General features: G+C 36.8%; 1 protein-coding gene across 8 annotated transcripts in view; it reads left to right on the top strand.

Moving 5' to 3' along the window:
- LYST (lysosomal trafficking regulator) overlaps nucleotides 1-21,224 on the top strand; it is a 170,804-nt gene that overhangs the window by 96,901 nt on the left and 52,679 nt on the right. For 7 of the 8 annotated variants that reach the window (XM_045087285.1, XM_045087284.1, XM_013048559.2 and 4 more), the window contains 12 exons: nucleotides 288-440; nucleotides 3,500-3,658; nucleotides 4,318-4,509; nucleotides 6,509-6,684; nucleotides 8,098-8,304; nucleotides 14,857-15,033; nucleotides 15,589-15,665; nucleotides 15,811-15,999; nucleotides 18,329-18,474; nucleotides 18,556-18,652; nucleotides 19,580-19,641; nucleotides 21,093-21,148. In XM_045087285.1, the coding sequence (XP_044943220.1) occupies nucleotides 288-440; nucleotides 3,500-3,658; nucleotides 4,318-4,509; nucleotides 6,509-6,684; nucleotides 8,098-8,304; nucleotides 14,857-15,033; nucleotides 15,589-15,665; nucleotides 15,811-15,999; nucleotides 18,329-18,474; nucleotides 18,556-18,652; nucleotides 19,580-19,641; nucleotides 21,093-21,148 (1,691 nt within the window). The remainder of the gene's footprint in view (nucleotides 1-287; nucleotides 441-3,499; nucleotides 3,659-4,317; nucleotides 4,510-6,508; nucleotides 6,685-8,097; nucleotides 8,305-14,856; nucleotides 15,034-15,588; nucleotides 15,666-15,810; nucleotides 16,000-18,328; nucleotides 18,475-18,555; nucleotides 18,653-19,579; nucleotides 19,642-21,092; nucleotides 21,149-21,224) is intronic. The other variant, XM_004777755.3, reaches the window with a different exon arrangement.

The following is a 21,224-nucleotide window of genomic DNA, read 5'->3' as shown; positions in this document are numbered from 1 at the left end:
AGCCTATTCTTTAAAATAATGATATAAAATGAAATAATTTTGTGAGCTGATGCTTTCCCATTTAATTTTTTATAATGACCATTTAGAAGTTTGCTTTAAAATTTCTTTTAAAGGCCATTTAAAAATGTTTACTACTATCAAGAACCCACGTTGATCAAAATTTTTAAATTTACCTCTAATAAAGTATATACTGACAGTTTAGATGTTGCATGAAAATATAAAACAATTCAGTTTTAAAAATTAACATCCACATGGCTTGAAAACATTCTAGTATCTTCTGTTTTTAGATATGGCTGTTGTACTACAGTTTAGAGTTCTCCAAGCTGCTATGGAATTTATAAGGACGACTGCAAATCATGATTCTGAAAACCTCGCAGATACATTCCAGTCCCCCTCTGCTGCCCATCAGGCAGTATTTCCCAAGCGGAAAAGCATTGCTGGTGAGTATTGAAATAATGTTTTAATAATTATAAATCGAGGGTGGCTTGACTTTCCTGTATTCTGATGCCACTCACACCTTTAACACACTGAGCCACCCAGGCGCCCCCACACCCTCTCTTGATATAGGAAAATAAGTCTTTGCCAGTGTTGTAGATCACAGGAACTGTTTCTTTCTTGCTGACATTTCTCGTTCTCATGTCCATTTCTCCTGCGCTTTTATACCTAGATCCCTGGTTTAGTTTTTCAATCAGTTCGTGCCTGGAAAGACACAGTGGTGCTCTTGCTGTCCTCTGTTTGGTCTGTAATTTCCCTAGTAGTCTGTCATCTCTCTCTTTTGATACCAGCATTTTTATCACCTTGAGCCTCAGAGCCCTGCATAGCTCCAAGTTCGTTAATTGTTTATTTTTGTTTGTTTGAATCCTTTAGTCCTTTCTTTAAACCATTCTCCCTTTTTTTTTCTGCCTCCTCTGGCTTCTTCCCCTGGGCTTATATTTTTCACTGTATCTAAGTAAATGCCATTGCTGTAAGCCACATGAGACTTACAGAGTCCTACAGAGTTTGAGCTTGAGAAAAGACCTTCAAAGTCTACCAGACCACCAGACAAGCTCCCCCGTTTTACAGAAACACAGAGGCCTGGAATTAGAGACTACTGAGACAAGAGCATCTACGCTCCTCCCTTGTCCCCCATATTCCTCCCTCCGTGTCCTACACTGCATCTGCTCATTCCAGCTCTGTCATGTCCTTAGGACACATCTGTCACAGGCCTCTCCCACCAGTTCTTCCTGGTTTAAATATGGCTCTTATTTAAATTCTGTCTCTTTGAATCCAGTTTACAAAATACTTTATATATTGCTTTGTAATTCTTTCCACATTGTTTTACACAAGTTTTTGGGAAAGACAGTGTTTTGTTTCTTCATTCTAAGTATAAAAAGTATATTGGCTGTGTACACTGTAGATACAAAAGATACAAAATACTGGAGTGCCTCTGCTTCTGAACAGTGTGGTCATAAAAGCTCATTAAGGTCTGTTTGCTCATAATGCTAAAGTTACTAAGAAGGATTTATATTTCCATCATTCCCATTATTTAGATATAATGAGGTGTTCTTTCCATAATGTAGAACAGTCTGTTCTTATTAGTGATAAATGTTTAGGGAAGATGGTTTCTTCGTAAATAGATCATTCAGCATTTGTTGAAAACTGCTGAGACAGTGACACATCCAACCCCACTGCTCCCCCACCCCTACACCTCCAGCAGAGCTTGTGGGGACACCCAGCGGCCGCAGCTTCTGTTCCTGCCACATATCACGTGCTCTGCTCTTCCACACGTCTCAGACCTAAATGCCAGAGCACCCACGGCTTGGGCCCCGTTTCTTCAGCAGCGCTGTCGTCATATCCAGATTTTAAGTTCTCTCACTCCTGGAAAGTTAGATACTACTTTCTTGCCAGGTTCATCCCTTGACAGCCTGACTCTGGTGTGCCATTATCCTGCTCTGTAGGCTCCATGGTTCCTATGACCCCAGTTAACAAAACTGCTCGGATTCCTTGTCCTCTGCGTCTTCTTTTGGTATAGCTAAGAGAGAGATGTTACTTTGCCTAAATGATATGACACCCTTCCCTCTGTTTGTAAACTGATTTCTATTTCTCATCAGTATATTTTAGACATTTTCCCATACAATAAAAATATTCTTTATGTTTAATAACTGCATAATAATCTATTATATTGACTTGCCATGATCTTGTTTCCTAATCTTCACCAATAAACAAAGGCTTTATTTTACTTGTTTCTTTTTGCTGTTATAAATAGGATAGCAATGTACCTTCTTTTATAGGTTTTTTTTTTTCACTTGTCTGCTTATCTCTATGAAAAACTTTAAACATCCCTTTAATGCATGAAGATACATGTAAGCATTAGGGTATTATTTAAATTATACACAAACATACAAATCTCATAAATAAATATAAATATGTATGTTGTATTACTAATATGATTCACATAAAATGAATTTCCTTTGTATTTCAACCATCAGTAATAATATCAACTATTAACAACTTTTGATGCTTTGTAATAGAGAGGCATTGTGTTTTACATCCATTATTTATTTCATTTTTCAGAAGATTTTATTAGAGAGAGAAGGGGAGAGTGCATGAGTCAGGGGAGGGGCAAAGGGAGAATGAATCTCAAGCAGACTCCCCACTAGCACAGAGCCTGATGCAGGGTTTGATCTCACGAGGCTGAGATCATGAACCAGGAGTTGGATGCTCAATTGACTGACTGCCCAGGTGCCCCATCCATTACTTTGTTTATTATTTAATTTATTTTACTTTTACATCCATTACTTTGTTTATTATTTAATTCAACCATCAAATATCTATTGAGCATCAGCCACATACCAGGTATTGTTTTATCTGCTTTCATGGAGCTTATATCTTGTTGGAGAAATTGGTCAATAACCCTGTAAACAAATACATTTAATGTCATGTCAGACAGTGACAAATATCTGTGAGGCAAGCTCTATCTTACTTTCTAATCTACATCTTAGCATACGAGGGGATGGAGGCTTAGAAAATATACTTGAGGCCACGCCAGCTGGTGTAGCTTCACACACGAGTGCTGAAATACCGCACACCCCTCCGTTTTTTCAAGTACACAGTAGTGAAGAAGAATTAACATTTCCTTATTCGGTAGAGTGCTCTGCCTCTGAATTAGGATTATCTGCTGCTTATACAGTGTGAAAGCTGCCAGAGATGTAGACATTAGGAAGAATCTGCTTAAACTAAGTAAGAACATAGTCTGACAATATTATTCTTGAATATACCCTGGATATGAATTTTTTTTATTTACTTTGTTTTTGTCTTAAAGACAACTGCACCTACCAAAATGTATTAACAGATAAGAAATACTGGTTGCCTAAAATGTTCTACAATCTAAAATGCTATTAAAATATTTAAACATCTTACAGTATGAGTCATTAAAACCTACCATAATTTAGTCATGTGAGTAATGTGTATAGAGGCTATCTATGGAAATTGATGTTTGTTTTCATAATTTAAAATAAAGGTTCAATTCCAATGAAGGGTTCCATTATTCCTCACCTACCAAGACGTCATTTTGGTTCCTATGGTCAACTTCCGATGCCCTTCTCCTTCAGCCCAATAAGTCAAGACTCATTCTCCCCGCATCCCGGATCCACCAGCTGTGTGGAACCCCGCGGAGCAGGTGCAGTGATGGTGCAGGGGTGCCACTTCTGACTGTTCAATCTGAGGAGACACTTCTCGGGAGACGCTTTTAGAGGACTGAATTCTAAAGAAGCACCAAATCATTTCAATAGCAAATCACTGGAATTCTACTCACTTTTCTGATCTCTTCACTTTCACTGGACTGATTTCTACTCTCACTTATATATACTTCTCAAAACTACTTTATAAAATTTAACAATGGTAATTATCCAGAAGCAGTCATGTTCTTACTGAAGCATGGTGTGCCTTCAAAACCCTTCGATTATTTTGGCATACAAGGAAGTGAAACAGTATTTGGAAACATTGTGTCCAAACATTCTGAACTACTTACATACACCCTTCTACTTCTCTGAGTTTTTCTGAAGACTCCAGTTTTGCCCAGTAATGGCAGTCCTCCCAAGCTGTGTCACTAACTTCAACATCCTTGTTTGGACTTTGAAATCACAGATACTGTTGCACTTCATCAAAGAGGGAGAAACAGCATTTTTTCTGAATCATGCTCTTCCCTTTGTGTAAATTACCTTGGTATAATTAAGATTTGCTTCATGGTCGAATAATCAAAAAGCTTGCAAGCAAAAAATGATTTCCTTGATCCCTGTTAACTCTGGCATTTGATGTTTTTAATTCATATACTTGAAGGTCCTCGAAAATTTCCCCTTGCTCTGACCGACTCTTTGCTGATGAAAATGCGTTCGGTGGCCAGTGATGAGCTGCATATGATGATGCAGCGGAGACTGAGCCAGGAGAACCCGGTCCAGGCGAGCGAGACAGAGCTGGCGCAGAGGCTGCAGAGGCTCACCATTTTAGCTGTTAACAGGATTATTTATCAAGGTGGGAACCAGAGGATGCGTCGGTGCTTGCTCAGATATGGAACAAGAAGGAAAACAATTTAAGAGGAAACTGATTAGGTTTCAAAATTTTAAGCGACATTAATTGCTCATTCCTCACATCCACACGATTTAAAGAATTTCTTGTTTGGAACCAGGAGTCTTGAATAAAAATCCAATTTTCAACATGTTATATGCTGGCCTAGAGTGTCGAGTTTAAAACAGTACAGCATCCCCAGTACATTTTTTTTTAACCTTTTTTTTTAGATCAGTGTAGATTCACATGCAGTTGTTAAGAAATACTGCAGAGAAACCCCATGTATCTTTTACCCCATTTCCCCCAATGGGTTATGCAAAATTAGAGTCCAAGGCCATGACCAGAGTACAGACATTGATATAGTCAACAAACCGAGCATTTCATCACACAGGAGATCCTTAAGTTGCTTTTTTTTTTTAAGATTGCCAAGTGAGAGAGAGTGGGAGGTAGGGAGGAAGGAGCAAAGTGAGAGAAAAATCTGAGGTAGGCTCCCTGCTGAGTGTGGAGCCCCAGGCAGGGCTAGATCTCATAACCCTGAGATCAGGACCTGAGCTGAAAAGGAGAGTCAGATGCTCAACTGGCTGCACAGACCAGGCACCCCTCTGTCGCCTTTTAATAGCCACTTCCACCTTTCCCCCACTCTGCCCCTTCCTTCATCCCTGGCAACCTCTAATCTGTTCTCCATTTCTTTATTTTCATCGTTTCAAGAGCTCTGTTAAACAGAATCATACAGTATGCAGCCTTTTAGGATTGGTACTTTTCCCTCAGCGTCATTCTCTGGAGAGTCATCCTGGTTTCTGTGGGTATCAGCAGTTTGTTGCTATTTTGTTTTTGCTGGTTTCCCACAGTGTGGAGGCACCATAGTTTGTTTAGTCCTTCACCTGTTGAAAGACCATCTGGGTTGTTTTCCAGCTTTCAGTTATTACAAATGAATAGCTAGCTTCTAGAAACATTTATGTGCAGGCTTTGTGTGAAAATAAGGCTTCGTTCTTATATTCCCACCAGCGACGTACAAGGGGTGCAGCTTTCCTCACATCCCTAACCAGTACTTGGCATGGCCACTGTTTTTAATTTTAGCCATTCTGATATACAGGGGTATCATATTGTGAGTTCAGTTTGCATTTTTATAGGGGCTACTGACTTATATGTTTATATGTGAAACATAATACCTACAGCAACCACTAAAAAGGTATGCAAAGAAATATACTCAAAAACATTATAGAGGGGTACCTGGTGGCTCAGTCAATTAAATATCTGCCTTTGGCTCAGGTCATGAGCCCAGGGTCCTGGGATCAAGCCCCAGATCCTTGCTCAACAGGAAGCTTGCTTCTCCCTCTCCCTCTGTCTGCCGCTCCCCCTGCTTGTGTTCCCTCTCTGTGTCAAATAAATAAATACTTTTTTTATAAAAAAAAAAAGAACTATAGGTAAGTCCAAATGGAATTCCCCCAAGAATGTTTAAGTAACCCCAAGAAAATAGGAAAAAGAAGACTAGTTATTAATCACTAGAAATGCATAATACAACCAAGGCTCATATTTTTAACTTTTCTGATTGTATTTGAGTCAGCCAGATCCCAGGCTAGTCTCTGAAATTGAGTCATTTATCACATGCAGATATCATGGGATAGCACATGCACTAAAACAACCCCTGCATATCCTCCTGATGTAAATATCATGTGGTCTTTAAGTTTTATTTGTACAAGAACCTCATGACTTTAATAATGTTGCAATTTAACTCATCTTCATTAATAAAATATTTAATTTAGAATTATATGGCATACATTTCTACATTGTTTTGGGTGAAATTATTATATTGTTACCTTCTATACCTAATACACTTGTTACACATTTATATATTGTGACAACTGAATTGGTAATTACATAGAATATTTTTACTAGCTTGATGACCATTTTTAATGGCTAGGCATCAGTGATGTGACTAATTGTTTATTATTCTTTTAATTTAAAGAGTTTAATCCAGATATTATTGACATTTTGAGTACTCCAGAAAATGCAACTCAAAGCAAGATCTCAGTTTCCCAGACTGAAATTTCTGAAGATGTTCACCATGAACAGCCTTCCATTTTCAATCCATTTCAGAAGGAGATACTCACATATCTGATAGAAGGATTCAAAGTATCTATTGTAAGTAAATGAGTTGCATGGGACATGTTCATACACACAAAAGGATTAGGGTTTTATGTGTCTACTTACTCTTGAATTATTATTATTTTGAATTATTATAAAGGTTAATCTTGGCTTAAACATATCTAATGCCTTCAAATTTTTAAAGAAAATACTACCAAGTATCAGGCTCCATTAATCACTGGTGCACTTGGATATCTGTGGGTCACATATAGTTGACCCTAGGAAGCAAATCAGTTAGTACACTTCATAGACAACAAAAGTCAATTTCATTCTAGTGGAACTCATGAACCACAATTCTGCCTATCTCTAAATCTAAACTGGATTTTGGTGTCTGCGGGTTTTACTTAGAACCAAATGATATACATAGGGCCCTTAGGACTGGCAGTAATTTGGAGAGCCAATTCCAAAACCCAGAATAAATTCTAAAATGCACTGATTCCAGTTTTAAATCAGATATAGGAGATCTGGTCAAGATTGAGATAGCCTTAGCTGGACCACAGTTGAAGCAGCTTATTTTGTAACCTATTACGGAATATTGGTGGTCAGTTTATATGCTGTTGTTATTTTGTGACTGTTATACTCCATATTTTAACAGTAATTCTTTATTATGATTCCTTCTCTTTTATATTGTAAAATCAATCTACTGTTGTTTTTTGATGGTTCTCTTTTTTTTAGTTTAAAATTTCTAAGTCCTAGGTAATTCAAGTGACCTTTGCTTCTTAACCCACCTCTCTCTTTTTTTGTGTGGTGAAATACACATAACATAAAATTCACTGTTTTAACCATCTTAAAGGTATAATTCAGTGGTACTAACTACTTTCATATTGTTGTGCAACCGTTACCACCCTCCATCTCCAGAGCTGCTTCATTATCCCAAATTGCTCTGTACCCATTAAATAATAATTCCTCATACTCCCCCTCCCCCAGCCCCTGAGAACCACTATTGTACTTTCTGTCTCTATGAATTTAACTTTCTAGATACCTCATATAAGTTTTATAGTACAATATTTCATACAATATTTATCCTTTTTTATGTGGTTTATTTCATTTAACGTGATATTTTCAAGTTCATCCATGTTAAAGCATGTATCAGAACTTCATTCCTTTTAAAGGCTGAATAATATTCCATTCTGTGTATATACTACATTTTGTTTATCCGCTCTTCCATCAGTGGACATCTGGATTGTTTCAGCCTCTTGGCTCTTTTGAACAATGCTGCTGTAAAAGTCAGTGTATGTCTATTGTTTTTAACTACCTGTACGTAGGGAGGTATATGTCATTCTAATTTCTACTACTAAAAAAACAATCTGCAGTAAAACATGACCCGTGATCTTCTTTAGGGCTGTGTAGAGAGGTTAGTGTATTATTGCTTGAGGAGTCAGATCCTGATTGTTACTGTTCTGATTGAAGGGTTCAAGTAAAACCGGTGGTTCCAAGCAGCAGTGGCCTAAAATCTTATGGTCTTGTAAGGAAACCTTCCGAATGCAGCTTGGCAGACTCCTAGCACACATTTTGTCACCAGCGCACTCTTCTCAAGAGAGAAAGCAAATTTTTGAAATAGTTCGTGAACCAAATCATCAGGAAATACTACGAGACTGTCTTAGTCCATCCCTGCAAGTAAGTGTCTCAACAATTCATAAGTAAAAAGTAGTGGTGAAATATAAAACTGAACAAACAAGAACCGAAGATAATTTTCATGCCAAATATCCTTTACATAGTTTTCTTACCAAAAATCTACTGAAGTCTTTCTTCAGATGCTCCATACCAGATTGAAATTGACCTCTTTGTTTATTTCCCATTCCTTCCTCCAGGGCTGAAATTAAGAATTCTCTATCTGAGCTCTTATAAGATCCTTGTAGTTTTTTTTTTTTTTTTACTAAATCTTCAAGTGTTTTCTTTTTTTTCTTTTTTTAAAATTTCTTTTCAGCGTAACAGAATTCATTGTTTTTGCACCACACCCAGTGCTCCATGCCCTCCCCAATACCCACCACCTGGTTCCCCCAACCTCCTACCTCCCGCCTCTTCAAAACCCTCAGGTTGTTTTTCAGAGTCCATAGTTTCTCATGGTTCACCTCCCCTTCCAATTTCCCTCACCTCTTTTTTTAAAGCATTATATTATCCATAAGACATCTAAATTGAGTAGCTCAAACAGTAGTACATGCAATATATTTTTTAAATGCTTATATTAAGTTAAAATTTTTTTAAATGTGTTAATCATTTGGAATGATCAACATTGAAATACTTAAAAGAATTTCAGAGTCTGTAAATTCTAACACTTAAAGAGTGATGGATGGAGAGTTTAAATGGTGCAACCAGTTTAAAGAATTGTTTAGCAGTTTCTTATAAAATTAAACATATACTTAACCTGACCCTAAAATTCCATTTTTAGGTATTTACCTAAGAGAAATTAAACATACATCCATAAAAGGACTTGTATGAGAATATCCATGTCAACCTTTTTGCTAATAGACCAAAACTGGAAATAAACCAAATATCAATCAACAAGCCAATGTATAACCAGATTGCGATATATGATTATATAATAGACTATTACACAGCAATAAAAGGAAACGGACTATTGATATAACTGCCATTATGGACAAAGTTCGAGGACATTATGTTAGCAAAAGGAACAACCAAACACAAAGGAGCACACATTCTGTGATTCTATTCATATGAAGTGTGAGAACAGACAGAATTAAGATATGGTGGTAGAATTTAGGACAGTAGTTGTGTCCATGAGGAAGGGGGAAGTGAGAATGTGAATTGATTGGAAAGGGGAATTAAGAAACTCTCTGGAGCAATAAAACTGTCCTACATCCTATTTTGGGTAGTGCTAAAATGGATGTGTGCAGTTGTTGAAACTCAGAAATGAACACTTAATATCTGTATGCTTTCCTGTATGTAAATTGTATCTCTGTAAGTACAGTAATAGGGGATATATACAGACAGGCATCCCTTTTAATACCTGGGCAACTCAGATATATCATTTTAAGAACCAAAGGCTATAGTTTGGAAGTGATGCTCTCTCTACTACTAAGATTCTCCTAGATGCCCCCAGGCCATTGTCTTCCCTCTCCCAAGGCAGAAGCACATCCAGCCCGCAGTCTCCTGTGGACAATAGAAGGGATGTTCTTTCCTGCCTTTATAAATCTCAGCAGAGTTGCCATCTACTAAATACTAAAACCCAGCCTGGTGCCTGTAGTCCTCTTTTCCCCACACCAGCTTTCCTCTCCGTGACTCCATTTTGTTGGTGGTGTCTGTACAGATGGGATGCATGGCTGACTTTTTCCTCTCCCATTATTCATGTCATCACCAAAGCCAGTCATTTATTTAGTGTCTTTAACTGTCTTCTACCCACCCCACCATAGTTCAGACTTTTGCCCCCGTGCTCAGATCACTACAATAACCTCTTCTTTACCTCAAAACCACATTATTGTACCTGGCTTCCATTTTTTTTTTTAAAGATTTTATTTATTTATCTGACAGATCACAAGTAGGCAGAGAGGCAGGAAGAGAGAGAGGGGGAAGCAGGCTCCCCACCCAGCAGAGAACCCAATGTGAGGCTCCATCCCAGGACCCTGAGACCAGGGCCTGAGCCGAGGCAGAGGTTCAACCCACTGAGCACCCAGGTGCCCCTGTGCCTGGTTTTTTTAACTTTATTATAGAGACTTTCAAAGATACCTAAAAGTTGGGAGAAATCAAACAAGGACCCACATGACCATTACCCAAGTTTAACTTTCCTTTGCAGTGTTTTGAAATAAATGTCAGCTATCAAATCATTTTACCTGTAAATTCTTTACCTGTCTATATCTCTGCCTGACAAAGACTTCTACAAAATTTGTCACGCTCAATAATGACGGCAGTTCTTTAATGTCATCTAATACTCAGTGTGTAACTTTCCTAAGTCTTATAATTTTTTAATAGTTTGCTTGATTCTGGATGCAAACAAGGCCCACACATAGCATTGGTTTGATGTATGCTAAATCTTTTTAATCCCTGGCAAGTACCCTCCCCAGCCATTTTTTTAAATGTCAGCCATTTGTTGATGAAACTGGGATTTCCCATATTCTGGATTGAGCTGATCATATGCTTGTGGCTGTAGGTTTCAAGGCTTCCTAGATTCCAGTTCTGGTTTCCTGTTTGGTTTTGTGTTTGTTTGTTTTAAGACTGTTTTATTAAGGATGCTTTGCATTTTCCATTACAGCATAGCAGGAGAACAGAGAATGTCTCATTGCCCTGCTTTTTGAAATGATATTAGCCTGATCCATTCATTACAAAGTTCACCCTCCATCTTTAACCTAGTAGTAGTTTTAGCCACCACTGATAATACCTGCCAAGATCCACTTTTTTCATTAGGAATTGCAAAACAGTGTTTTCTCAGAGTTTCTCATTCCGCCAGTATCTATTAGCTCGGAGTCTTCTGGAGGAAGACTGTTCCCTCATCCACTATCTGACAACCCTGAAGTATAGTCTATTTAAGAAAGGCAACTCTTGTTTCTTTTCCCTGTTTATTAGAATAATGACTTGGTGCCCTAGCAGCCTCCAATTTTTGTATTTGTTTTTATTTTTGAGGTATCATTATGAATTCAGGTATTTTTTGCAAAAGTAGTTTCAAATCTTTGTGGTTATTATTCAGTTTGATAGTCACATTAGCACCTATGAAGACTCAGATTGTTACATGCCTTTAACACAGCCTTTCCAATTTTTAACAAGCTAATATGATTAACTGCTTTGCTTTCTGGAACGGAAGAATGTCCCAGGTTTATCTTGCACATTCCTTCCTGAATCTGGAACCAGACTTTTCCCCCAAGAAGACCCTGTTTCCTTTTCATGAAATAATGGTATTTAGAAATTATAAATTTAAGGACTAGAAACAGGCATTTCTACTTGTTTGTTATTTCTTCTCGTGTTTCTGGTGGAAAAGCTAAGGAATATGAATCTTTTAAGAAAGAAAAATGAATCATGAGTTCATGTTGATATTTCCACATTTTCTTGGATTTTATATTTGTATTTCCTTTTATTAATGTTGTAACCTTGATTCCTGATGTTATTAGTATACTTATTTGTATGTGTGCTCTCTCTCTCTCTCTATGTATATACATAGAACATTTTCAAAATAGGATGACCAACATTATCACTAATAACAAACCCAGTGAACAGATTAAGGCTTCCTCATGATTATTTTGTTCTTAGGATACCGTTATGAGTACACCATGAAAATACTGTGAAAACACTTCATATAATTTTCTGTATTTAGTTGTGCCACCAACTTCAACTAGCTAGTCATGTTCTTTTTTTTTTTTTTTTTTTTTTGCCATTTGTTTTCTATTTCTAGGGATTCCATTGGGTTTGGGTTTTTTTTTAAGATTTTATTTATTTATTTGATATATCACAAGTAAGCAGAGGCAGGCGCAGAGAGAGAGGGGGAAGCAGGCTCCCTGCTTGATCCCAGGATCCTGGGATCCCGTCCTGAGCCGAAGGCAGAGGCTTAACCCACTGAGCCACCCAGGCACCCTCCGTTGGGTTTTTACTTGTTCAACTTTGCTTTTTTTTTTTAAGATTTGTCTGTTTGTTTATTTATTTATTTATTTGACAGAGAGATAGAGAGAGAGTACAAGTAGGCAGAGCAGCAGACAGAGGGAGAGGGAGAAGCAGGCTCTTCATTCAGCAGGGAGCCTGATGCGGGGCTCAATCCCAGGACCCTGGGATCATGACCTGAGCCGAAGGCAGCTGCTGAACTGACTGAGCTACCAAGGTGCCCCAACTTTGTTTTTAATTATGTGAAATGTCACCATGGTTCCAAAATCAAAACTGTGAAACATGGCTCATTCAGAGAGGTTCTAGCTCTTAATCTCTTTCCCTCCCTTCTTTCCATCTTTTTCCCTATCTGTCACCATCTTTTTTATTATTACTTTTTCTTTTAGAGATATAAGTAAATCTGCGCACACACGCATACATGTATGTGCACATACACACGTGTGTATTATCCACACCCCCTTTGTTAATACAAAGAAAGAGAGCAGTACACACTCTTCTGCACTTTACTTTCTTCAACTAATGGTACATCCTAGAGATCATTCCATAGCAGGATCTAGAGATGTTCTTGTGCCTTTTTAAAGCTGCCTTTTTACAAGCTGTATTCTGTTTGTAATCCGCTTGATTTTTAAAGCCCAGCACCTCTCTTCTGCTGTCATGACTTGAGTCTGATTAATCCCTCAGTCTGGAACTCCACTTTTCAATGTCACCTCATCTTTGTGTCGTGCAACCTCTTCACATCCTGTGCGTTCTTACTGACCTGCCGCTCTGCTCATGCTTTCCTCTCTGCTGAAGTGCCTTCCGTCCTCTCCTTGTCTGTCTGTACACCTGTTCTGTCAGTTCATCCGTATGCCCAGCTCCCTTTCCCCACCTTCAAAATCTGTCTTTCTTAGTCCATTCAGAGGTCTTCCTTAGACACATCCCTGAAAATGTTATTTTCATACAGGTTAGCATTTATTATCTCCTAAGGATTTGTATGTAATAGATTTGGTTCCTTAAATCAGTTTTTTGAGGGCTGAAAACAAGGCATTTCCCTTTTTCGCATTCATCCCTAATCACACCTTTTCTAGTCCCAGGAACTACAGTCAATAAAGTATTGATCAGATGTTGAGATGAGATTCTAGAAACAACTTCAGTGTCTAAGAAAACCATGTGTTTTTTGGATATTCGGGATGATAAAAATATTTTTTATAGCTTTTCAAGATTATTTTTGGAATGTCACTGAATACTAAACTATTTTTAGATTATATCAAGAGCATTACCTTTAAGACACACATGAGAACATAGTCTAGTCATTTACTGTTTCTCTTTATTTGCCAACTCTTCAGGCCTTTTACTCGCAGAGTGTCTGTTCATTTTTCTCTTTCGGTCAGGAAGCAGCTGTCTCCTGACTAATTTAAAATGTTTCATTAAAATGAGCTTTGCTATTTTCATCATTGCATATGTTCATCTTATGCTTTTGGGAAGTGACATGATGTGATTCCATGTGTTAATTTATATATCATCCAAAATGTAAGAGCTTCCAAATTCATTTGTTGACATTTAATACTATTCACAGTTTAAAATGTCATAAAGCCAAATGCAGTGGTATTTTATCAGTGCAGATTTTTAAAAAGTAAAACTCTGCATGTTTCACTTGCTGGCATACTTAATGTTTAAAGAATACATAGCGTACAACATAACAATTAGGTGTAAGATCTGTAGCATAGAAGGGCCACTTAAAAAATCATGAAACAAAGTTTGGTTTAGATTTCTTCTATGAAAGACAGTTGTCATTACCTTAAGTAACATTCTGATTTTGGTTACAGGGCAGTTCATAAGATTGGCCTAACCCAGCCCTTCTCCAGACATTGTGCACAGGTTCTGGTGCTGACATCTCACTGGTTTTAGAGTTTTTCACCGTTAGCTCTCCCTAGGGAGTAAAGACTGCTTACAGGTTAATCCAAAGACAGGTTTTGTTCTGGATGTTTCACAAACTTCATTCTACCAAGCAGAAATCAAAGGAGAAAGACTAAATGAGCATAATTCTCTTACCTAGAAGATTTAAAGGGAAGTTTCCCTTCCAGCTCATTTTTTTCTATGAGAAGAACTAAGAATTATTTTCCTTTATCCCCACCTATTTCCTATATTCCTTTAGCAAATCTTCTCCAACAAATTTTCCCCCCAAACTTGCTTGCTTTTCTTTTCCTTCTCTCTTACTTTCCTTCCTTTCTCTTTTTTATTTTACCTCTTACAATGAAAATTTTCAAATGTAATAAGAGAAACAGAATATATAATGAGTACCATATAGCCATCACCTAGATTTAACAGTTGTTAATACTTTTATCATAATGACATCATTCCTTTTGTGAAGTATTTTAAAGTAAATTATAGAAATCTTTTTCCAAAGACATTATCTTATGTAACATAAGATTATTTTACCTATCAAAATTAGCTTACACCCTAATGTCACCGTGTTTCTAATTCAAAACCCATTTTTTTGATTGTTCCCAAAATGTCTCTTTTACTGCTTTATTCTAACTAGAACCTTCCAAATAAATCTAGTGATATAATTTAACTTAATTACTGTTAAATAATTTAAATGTAAGAAAAAACTTTATATGACTAAAAAAAATTTTCTTTCTCTTAAAGCATGGAGCCAAGTTAGTTTTGTATTTGTCGGAGTTGATACATAATCACCAAGATGAATTGACTGAGGAAGAACTAGACACAGCGGAGCTGCTTATGAACGCTTTAAAACTGTGTGGGCAGAAGTGCACCCCTCCCAGAGCAGCAACAAAAGCGGAGCTTATTAAAATGATCAAAGAGGTGAGTCAGTGAATTCATAAGACAGTTTTCTTAGGAGAGCCTATCAAATGTAGTTAAAGGAGGATTGAAAGAATTTTTTTTATTATAGAATATCATGGATGATAAATTTGAAATGATGATGATTTCTTTTTTTTTTTTTTTTTACCCAATCTGGCTTTTTTACTATGAGAGAATAAATAGGCTCATTGTAAGGAGCATTTTCTTCATTATTGTCATCCTTATCCTTTATCAGTAGCTTTCAGTGAAGGACAAATTTTTATGTGACAAGCAAGTTGAAGCGTCAGCCTTGAAGCAAGCAACTGTGCAAACCCCTTAGGTTTGTCACCCTTGTTCACTATTCTGCCCTCACCTCTGTGCCCCAAATTGTGTAGGAACAAAGGGGAATTATATCATTATTTAAGTAGTTATTGTATTTTAACATTCTGGTGTCTTGGGGACAGTATTTTTTTTTCCCCTTTGTTACCTTGGTTTTAAAATTAGTTTGTTTGCCTTGGTGCCAATGTTAAATTATTAATAATACATTTTATACTACATATTATTATCCACATCTTTTAGGAACAAAAGAAATATGAAACTGAAGAAGCTACAAATAAAGCCACCTGGCAGAAAACGGTTAATAATAATCAACAAAGGTAGGCTTTTATATACTCTGAAAGTCGTGCCTTTTTTAATTCATTCGACTTCACACATACTTTTAGTTTTCCAGTATCATGCTTTTGTATCTGTGTAACGGTCCACTTAGGCTTAACTTACGGGCCGTCTCGTTTATTTACTTAGTCTCTTTCAGCGTCTGGACTCAAAATCAAAGGATATATCCAAAATTGCTGCAGACATCACCCAGGCAGTGTCTCTCTCCCAGGGAATTGAGAGAAAAAAGGTGATCCAGCATATCAGAGGAATGTATAAAGTAGATCTGAGTGCCAGCAGACACTGGCAGGAGCTTATTCAACAGCTGACACATGATAGGTAAGCAAAGTGGGAGGATATTTTAGGTTGTCCATCATTACTATTGAATATTTTAATGTGAAATGCTATTTTCATTTCGGCATAAAGATCATAACATTATTTCATTAGTTTAAATATTTTTTGTTTGGGCGCCTGGGTGGCTCAGTGGGTTAAGCCGCTGCCTTCGGCTCGGGTCATGATCTCAGGGTCCTGGGATGGAGTCCCGCATCGGGCTCTCTGCTTGGCGGGGAGCCTGCTTCCTCCTCTCTCTCTCTCTGCCTGCCTCTCTGCATACTTGTGATCTCTCTCTGTCAAATAAATAAATAAAATCTTTAAAATAAATAAATAAATATTTTTTTGTTTAATCACTTGTGATTTATTTCATCTTCGATAATCCTATGACAATCTTTGTTTAAACTCTTGGGGGTAAAGGAGGTAATTATGAGAAAGAGAGGTGTTATTAGCTCTTCCAAATAATAAAATCTTATATATTGGCTTTAATTTTAAAATGTAATGTTTGCAGAAGAATAGAGAAATCACTAAAACAGGATAGTTGAGAAATAGATCTTTTTCTCGATAAGACTTTAATGTAAAATTTAAAAGATGCATCACAGATAATGAGAAGGGGAAAATTAAGGTATTAATCTCTAAATTTGGTTAACTAATTAGCATGACTTGGGGGTGCTAAAATGCACTACACATCAGATTCTAAAGGAAATCCCAGGTGAAAAAAAGAATAAACTCATAAAAAGTTTATAAAGTAGAAGAAAACAGGGTGTTTATCAACTCTGCGATAGATAGTTAACTCTCTAAGCTCAAACACTGTAGAAAAAACTACCAAGAAGAAATAAATGGATTTAAGCTTTAATTTTTTCCAGTGTATTTAACAACTATAACAACAAAACATGAAAATTTATTTTCACCAACTATATCAAAGAGTTAATATTTTTATAGTTTTAAACATTTGTGCCAACTTAAAAGTAAAATGTAAGATCCCAAGAATCTGAGCGAAAGATGTGAATACACTCTTCCACATAAGAAAATAAATTAATAAACAGATAGGAAAATATTCAATATGGCTAGAGTCTAATTTAATTTTTTAAAACTTTTAAATACCGTATTTTACCTTTTATGTTTCACATACCAACAGCAGGAAGAAATGTAACCTAGTTCATGGTTGGAGGTTCAATGGCATTGTACACTCTGACAGCATATGTCAGGAATCCTGTAAACATTTTATTTCTAGCTCCAGTTATCCTATTTTAGTAATTCTCTCCTAGGGAAAATATTCCAAATATAGAAAGGCAATAAATGTAAAGGTTTTCATCTCTGTTTTATTTATACTAGTGAATGAACTAAAAACAACTTAAATATATAGTAATGGTAATAGAGTTAAATTCATTATAATACGCCCACCCAGTGCATTAGTCAGCCCTTTTCAGTGATGATAATAAAGATTAAAATATGTCCAGTGAAAGAACAAAGGATATAGAAATGTATATATATAATAATTCTAACTATGGTTTTGAAAAAGGAAAGAAAATAATCTCTACCAGTAATTGGTATGTTTAGAATAGTAGGATTCAGGGTGATTTTTCTTTTCTCTTATCTATTTCTAAAAATATACTCAATGTAGTTCTACCATTTTCTTTCATTTAAATATAAACTTATTTTGGGGGAACCTAGGTGGCTCAGTCAGTTAAGCTCCTGCCTTCGGCTCAGGTCATGATCTCATGGTCCTGGGATTGAGCCCCATGTCAGGCTCCCTGCTCAGCGGGGAGTCGGCTTCTACTTCTCCCTTCCCCTGCTTGTTCTCTTTCTCTCTCAAATAAATAAAATCTTTTTTAAAAATAAAATATGAACTTATTTTTCAACATTGTAAGAAATGTGGCTTGTACTACGAAAATGAACTAATTTTATTTATTATATTAAATAGTAGGCAAAATGAGAAATACAGAAACTTAACTTGGAAAATGATTTTTTTTTTCCTTATCAGGCTGTATTAGGTCCAACCAGTGTATTGCTAGAGCACACATGTTGCTAAAGCATTCAGAATAGTCGTGATATATCTTTTTAAAAATTTAGCAAGTATAAGAAACTGGTGGCAGAGCATGTCTCCAGGCAGGGAACCAGAAGACTGGGGTTTAGGAGCAGAAGGACACTTGTTTTTTAATCTTACTCTTTGTACTATGTGTATGCATTCCCTAGTCTAATTACATAAGCAGTTGGGTTTTTTTTTTAATTGAATAGATCAATTTTGATTTCCTTATTCAAGTTCCATAATGATTTCATCTAAAGCTATAAATACTATAGATTGCTCCTTAAAACTTTCTTTTATTTTCACTTGCAGAGCAGCCTGGTATGACCCCCTTTACTATCCAACTTCCTGGCAATTGGATCCAACAGAAGGGCCGAATCGAGAGAGGAGACGTTTACAGAGGTGTTACTTAACCATTCCAAATAAGTATCTCCTTATGGACAGACAAAAATCGGAAGGTAAAAATGACTTCTTCACGCAAATGTAGCACATAACTATGATCATTACATAAAGACAATACGTATTTTTTTCCTCAACAGATGTGGTCAAACCACCACTCTCTTTCCTGTTTGAAGATAAAACTCATTCTTCTTTCTCTTCGACTGTAAAAGACAAAGCTGCGAGTGAGTCTATAAGGTAAGTGTGAATCCGTGAGATGTCCTTTCTTTTGTTGAAGGAGTTAAAGACTTTAATAGTTTATTGTAGTGTTTAGGTAATATTTTATTCCAGAAAATGCTGAGGTTTTAGGAAAGGTCCTGTGCATGGCTCAAGAGAAGACAAAGTTGGATGACCAAAATCCAGAAGGAAAAGACATTTTTGATAGCGAGGATCCGCTGACGTTCAGGCATCGCGCTCTGTCCCTTATCCGCACGTGTCTATCTTTGTAGTTGTCTGTGAAACAGCACACTGGTCGTGTCCCCAAGTGACTAAAGGTTCAAATTTTAGTTCCCTGTCTTACTAACTATCTGGTCTTGGGCAAGCTACTTAGCCTCTCTGTGTCAGTGTCTGTATCTGTGACACGAAAAAGATAACAATACTTAAAGCATCAGCATATTGTTGTGTGTCAAATGGGCCGGTATATGTTAGCTATTGATAGCATTTGTTGTGGTGGTGGCAGTTATTACTGAGCTCATTTAGTAGATAAAGAACTCGGACTTGAAGGAGGTGACAAAAGAATAGGTCTTTTCTGAGTCTAAATCCCCTGTTTTTCCTAGAATACAAAGATTTTTTAATGTCTTTGAAAATACCAGAGGCATGATCCAATGTTGGTTTAATTACTAGAAAACATAAAATACTGAAGTTTCTTTTTAAAAATTGAATCCCTGTATTCTGTATACATGGCATATGAGTTATGAGCCTTCTCTAAAAGTTTTTATCTTCTCCTCTACTAGAGCATTGGAATTTGAGATAATATTTTCAACTGAGTTTAGACAAGACTTCTCATACTTTTGAAACTCTAGTCTGCTATGCTAAAATCTTTTACTATATAAAGAAAGCTTATACTCTACTTGCTGAAATTGGTCAAAACACTTAATCATAGGGATTTTAAATATGTTTTGACAGGGTGAACCGAAGATGTATCAGCGTTGCACCATCTAGAGAGACAGCTGGTGAATTGTTATTAGGTAAGTCATGCTTTGAAGACTTTTACACATACTCACCCTGTCTTTATTCTTAGACAGTTTGAAGCACTGTTTGTTGTAAATACCATTAAATCAGATAAACTTTCTCTAACAGCACATAGGCGATTTTGCCTTAACATTATATATAGTGTTTATGACCCACAAATGTGAAGAAATGACAATCTTATTTTCTAAAAAGCACATGAATAGCATTTTGATTTTCATAAAGTTGACTTTCCTCGTAAGTATACATCTTTATTTTTAGTCATTCCTTTTACCTATATCCATTTTTTATTTTTAAAGTGAAGAATTATTGGAATACTAAGAAATATATCCACCTTGAGACAGTCGATAATTTATATTCCCTGTTGTGCTTCTGAGAGAAAGACCAAGGTTGTCCATCCATGGGTATCTATATAATTACATTTGGTCAGACAATTTTTCCTCAAGATATGAAGGAATAAGGTTGTACCACTTGGGGGGAAAAAAAAAAAAAGGTTGCACCACTTGGTCTCTCTTCCCTTAAGGAACCAGTGTGTATGCTGTAGGCCAGTTCTTGAAGCATGGCCCCCAAATCCAGAACATCAGCATCACATGGGAACTACATAGAAATATACATTCTTCGGCTCCAGCGTACACCTCTTGAGGCTGAAACTCTGTGGGGCAGAGTCCAGCAGTGTGCATTTCTTTGAGCCCTCCAGCAATTCGGATGCACCCTCAAATTTGAGAGTCACTGCTATACGCTAAAGCTATAGCCTCCAGGGCTCCAGAGGCAGAGCTTCAGGTTTGTCTGGACTGAGCCCCATGGTCGTGAGGATGGAGATAGTGCCCTTTTCTGAGCCAGAAGTGCTCAGTGCTCAAGGGTGACCGGCATACAGTGCCAAGCCCCAGAGAAATTCCTACCCGTTGGACATATGGTGTAGGGACATGTGTTAACACAGCCAACCTATAAAGCAGAACTTGGGGGCTATCTTTTAAGGTCTCCTCTGCTCTGTTGAGTGTTTAGATAAAAATAATGAAGGATTCCTCTTTTGCTAGAAAATTTGTTTATAAGTTGACTTAAGCTAATATGTAAGAAAATAAAGCAAATTAATATGCTAGTAATATAAAAAGAGTACTGGTAATAATACATGGCCAACTTTTTTTTTTTTTTTAGCACTGAGTGCCAGATACTAGTAATCAGTGTTTTACATATATTCTAATTTAATTCCCACAGTAACCCTGTGAAATAAAGTCCTCCTCCACCCCTTTTTTTAATCAGGAGGTTAAGACAAAAAAAAGCAACTTACCCGAGATCTCATGGATACTATTAAAAAATGTTATTGGGTGACAGGAACAGTTTCTGTGTGCTGGGATTTAAATTCAGGCCAACAGACTCCAGAGGTCATATTTGTAATCACATACGGTAATAGTACGCATACATTCTTAAACTCATGTCCGAATGCTTTCTATAGGTAAATGTGGGATGTACTTTGTGGAAGATAATGCTTCTGATACAGTTGAAAGTTCGGTGAGTAGAGACTTAAGTTTGCACTTACATAAATCTAGACAAATTCCCAAAATGTATAACTTTGGGATAACGAGAG

The sequence above is a fragment of the Mustela putorius genome, unplaced genomic scaffold, assembly GCF_011764305.1.
Source record: "Mustela putorius furo isolate JIRA1106 unplaced genomic scaffold, ASM1176430v1.1 tig00001075_pilon_pilon_pilon, whole genome shotgun sequence".
Classification (NCBI taxonomy): domain Eukaryota; kingdom Metazoa; phylum Chordata; class Mammalia; order Carnivora; family Mustelidae; genus Mustela; species Mustela putorius.
Note: the sequence above shows the minus strand (reverse complement) of the source record. Positions and strands in the feature narration are given on the sequence as shown.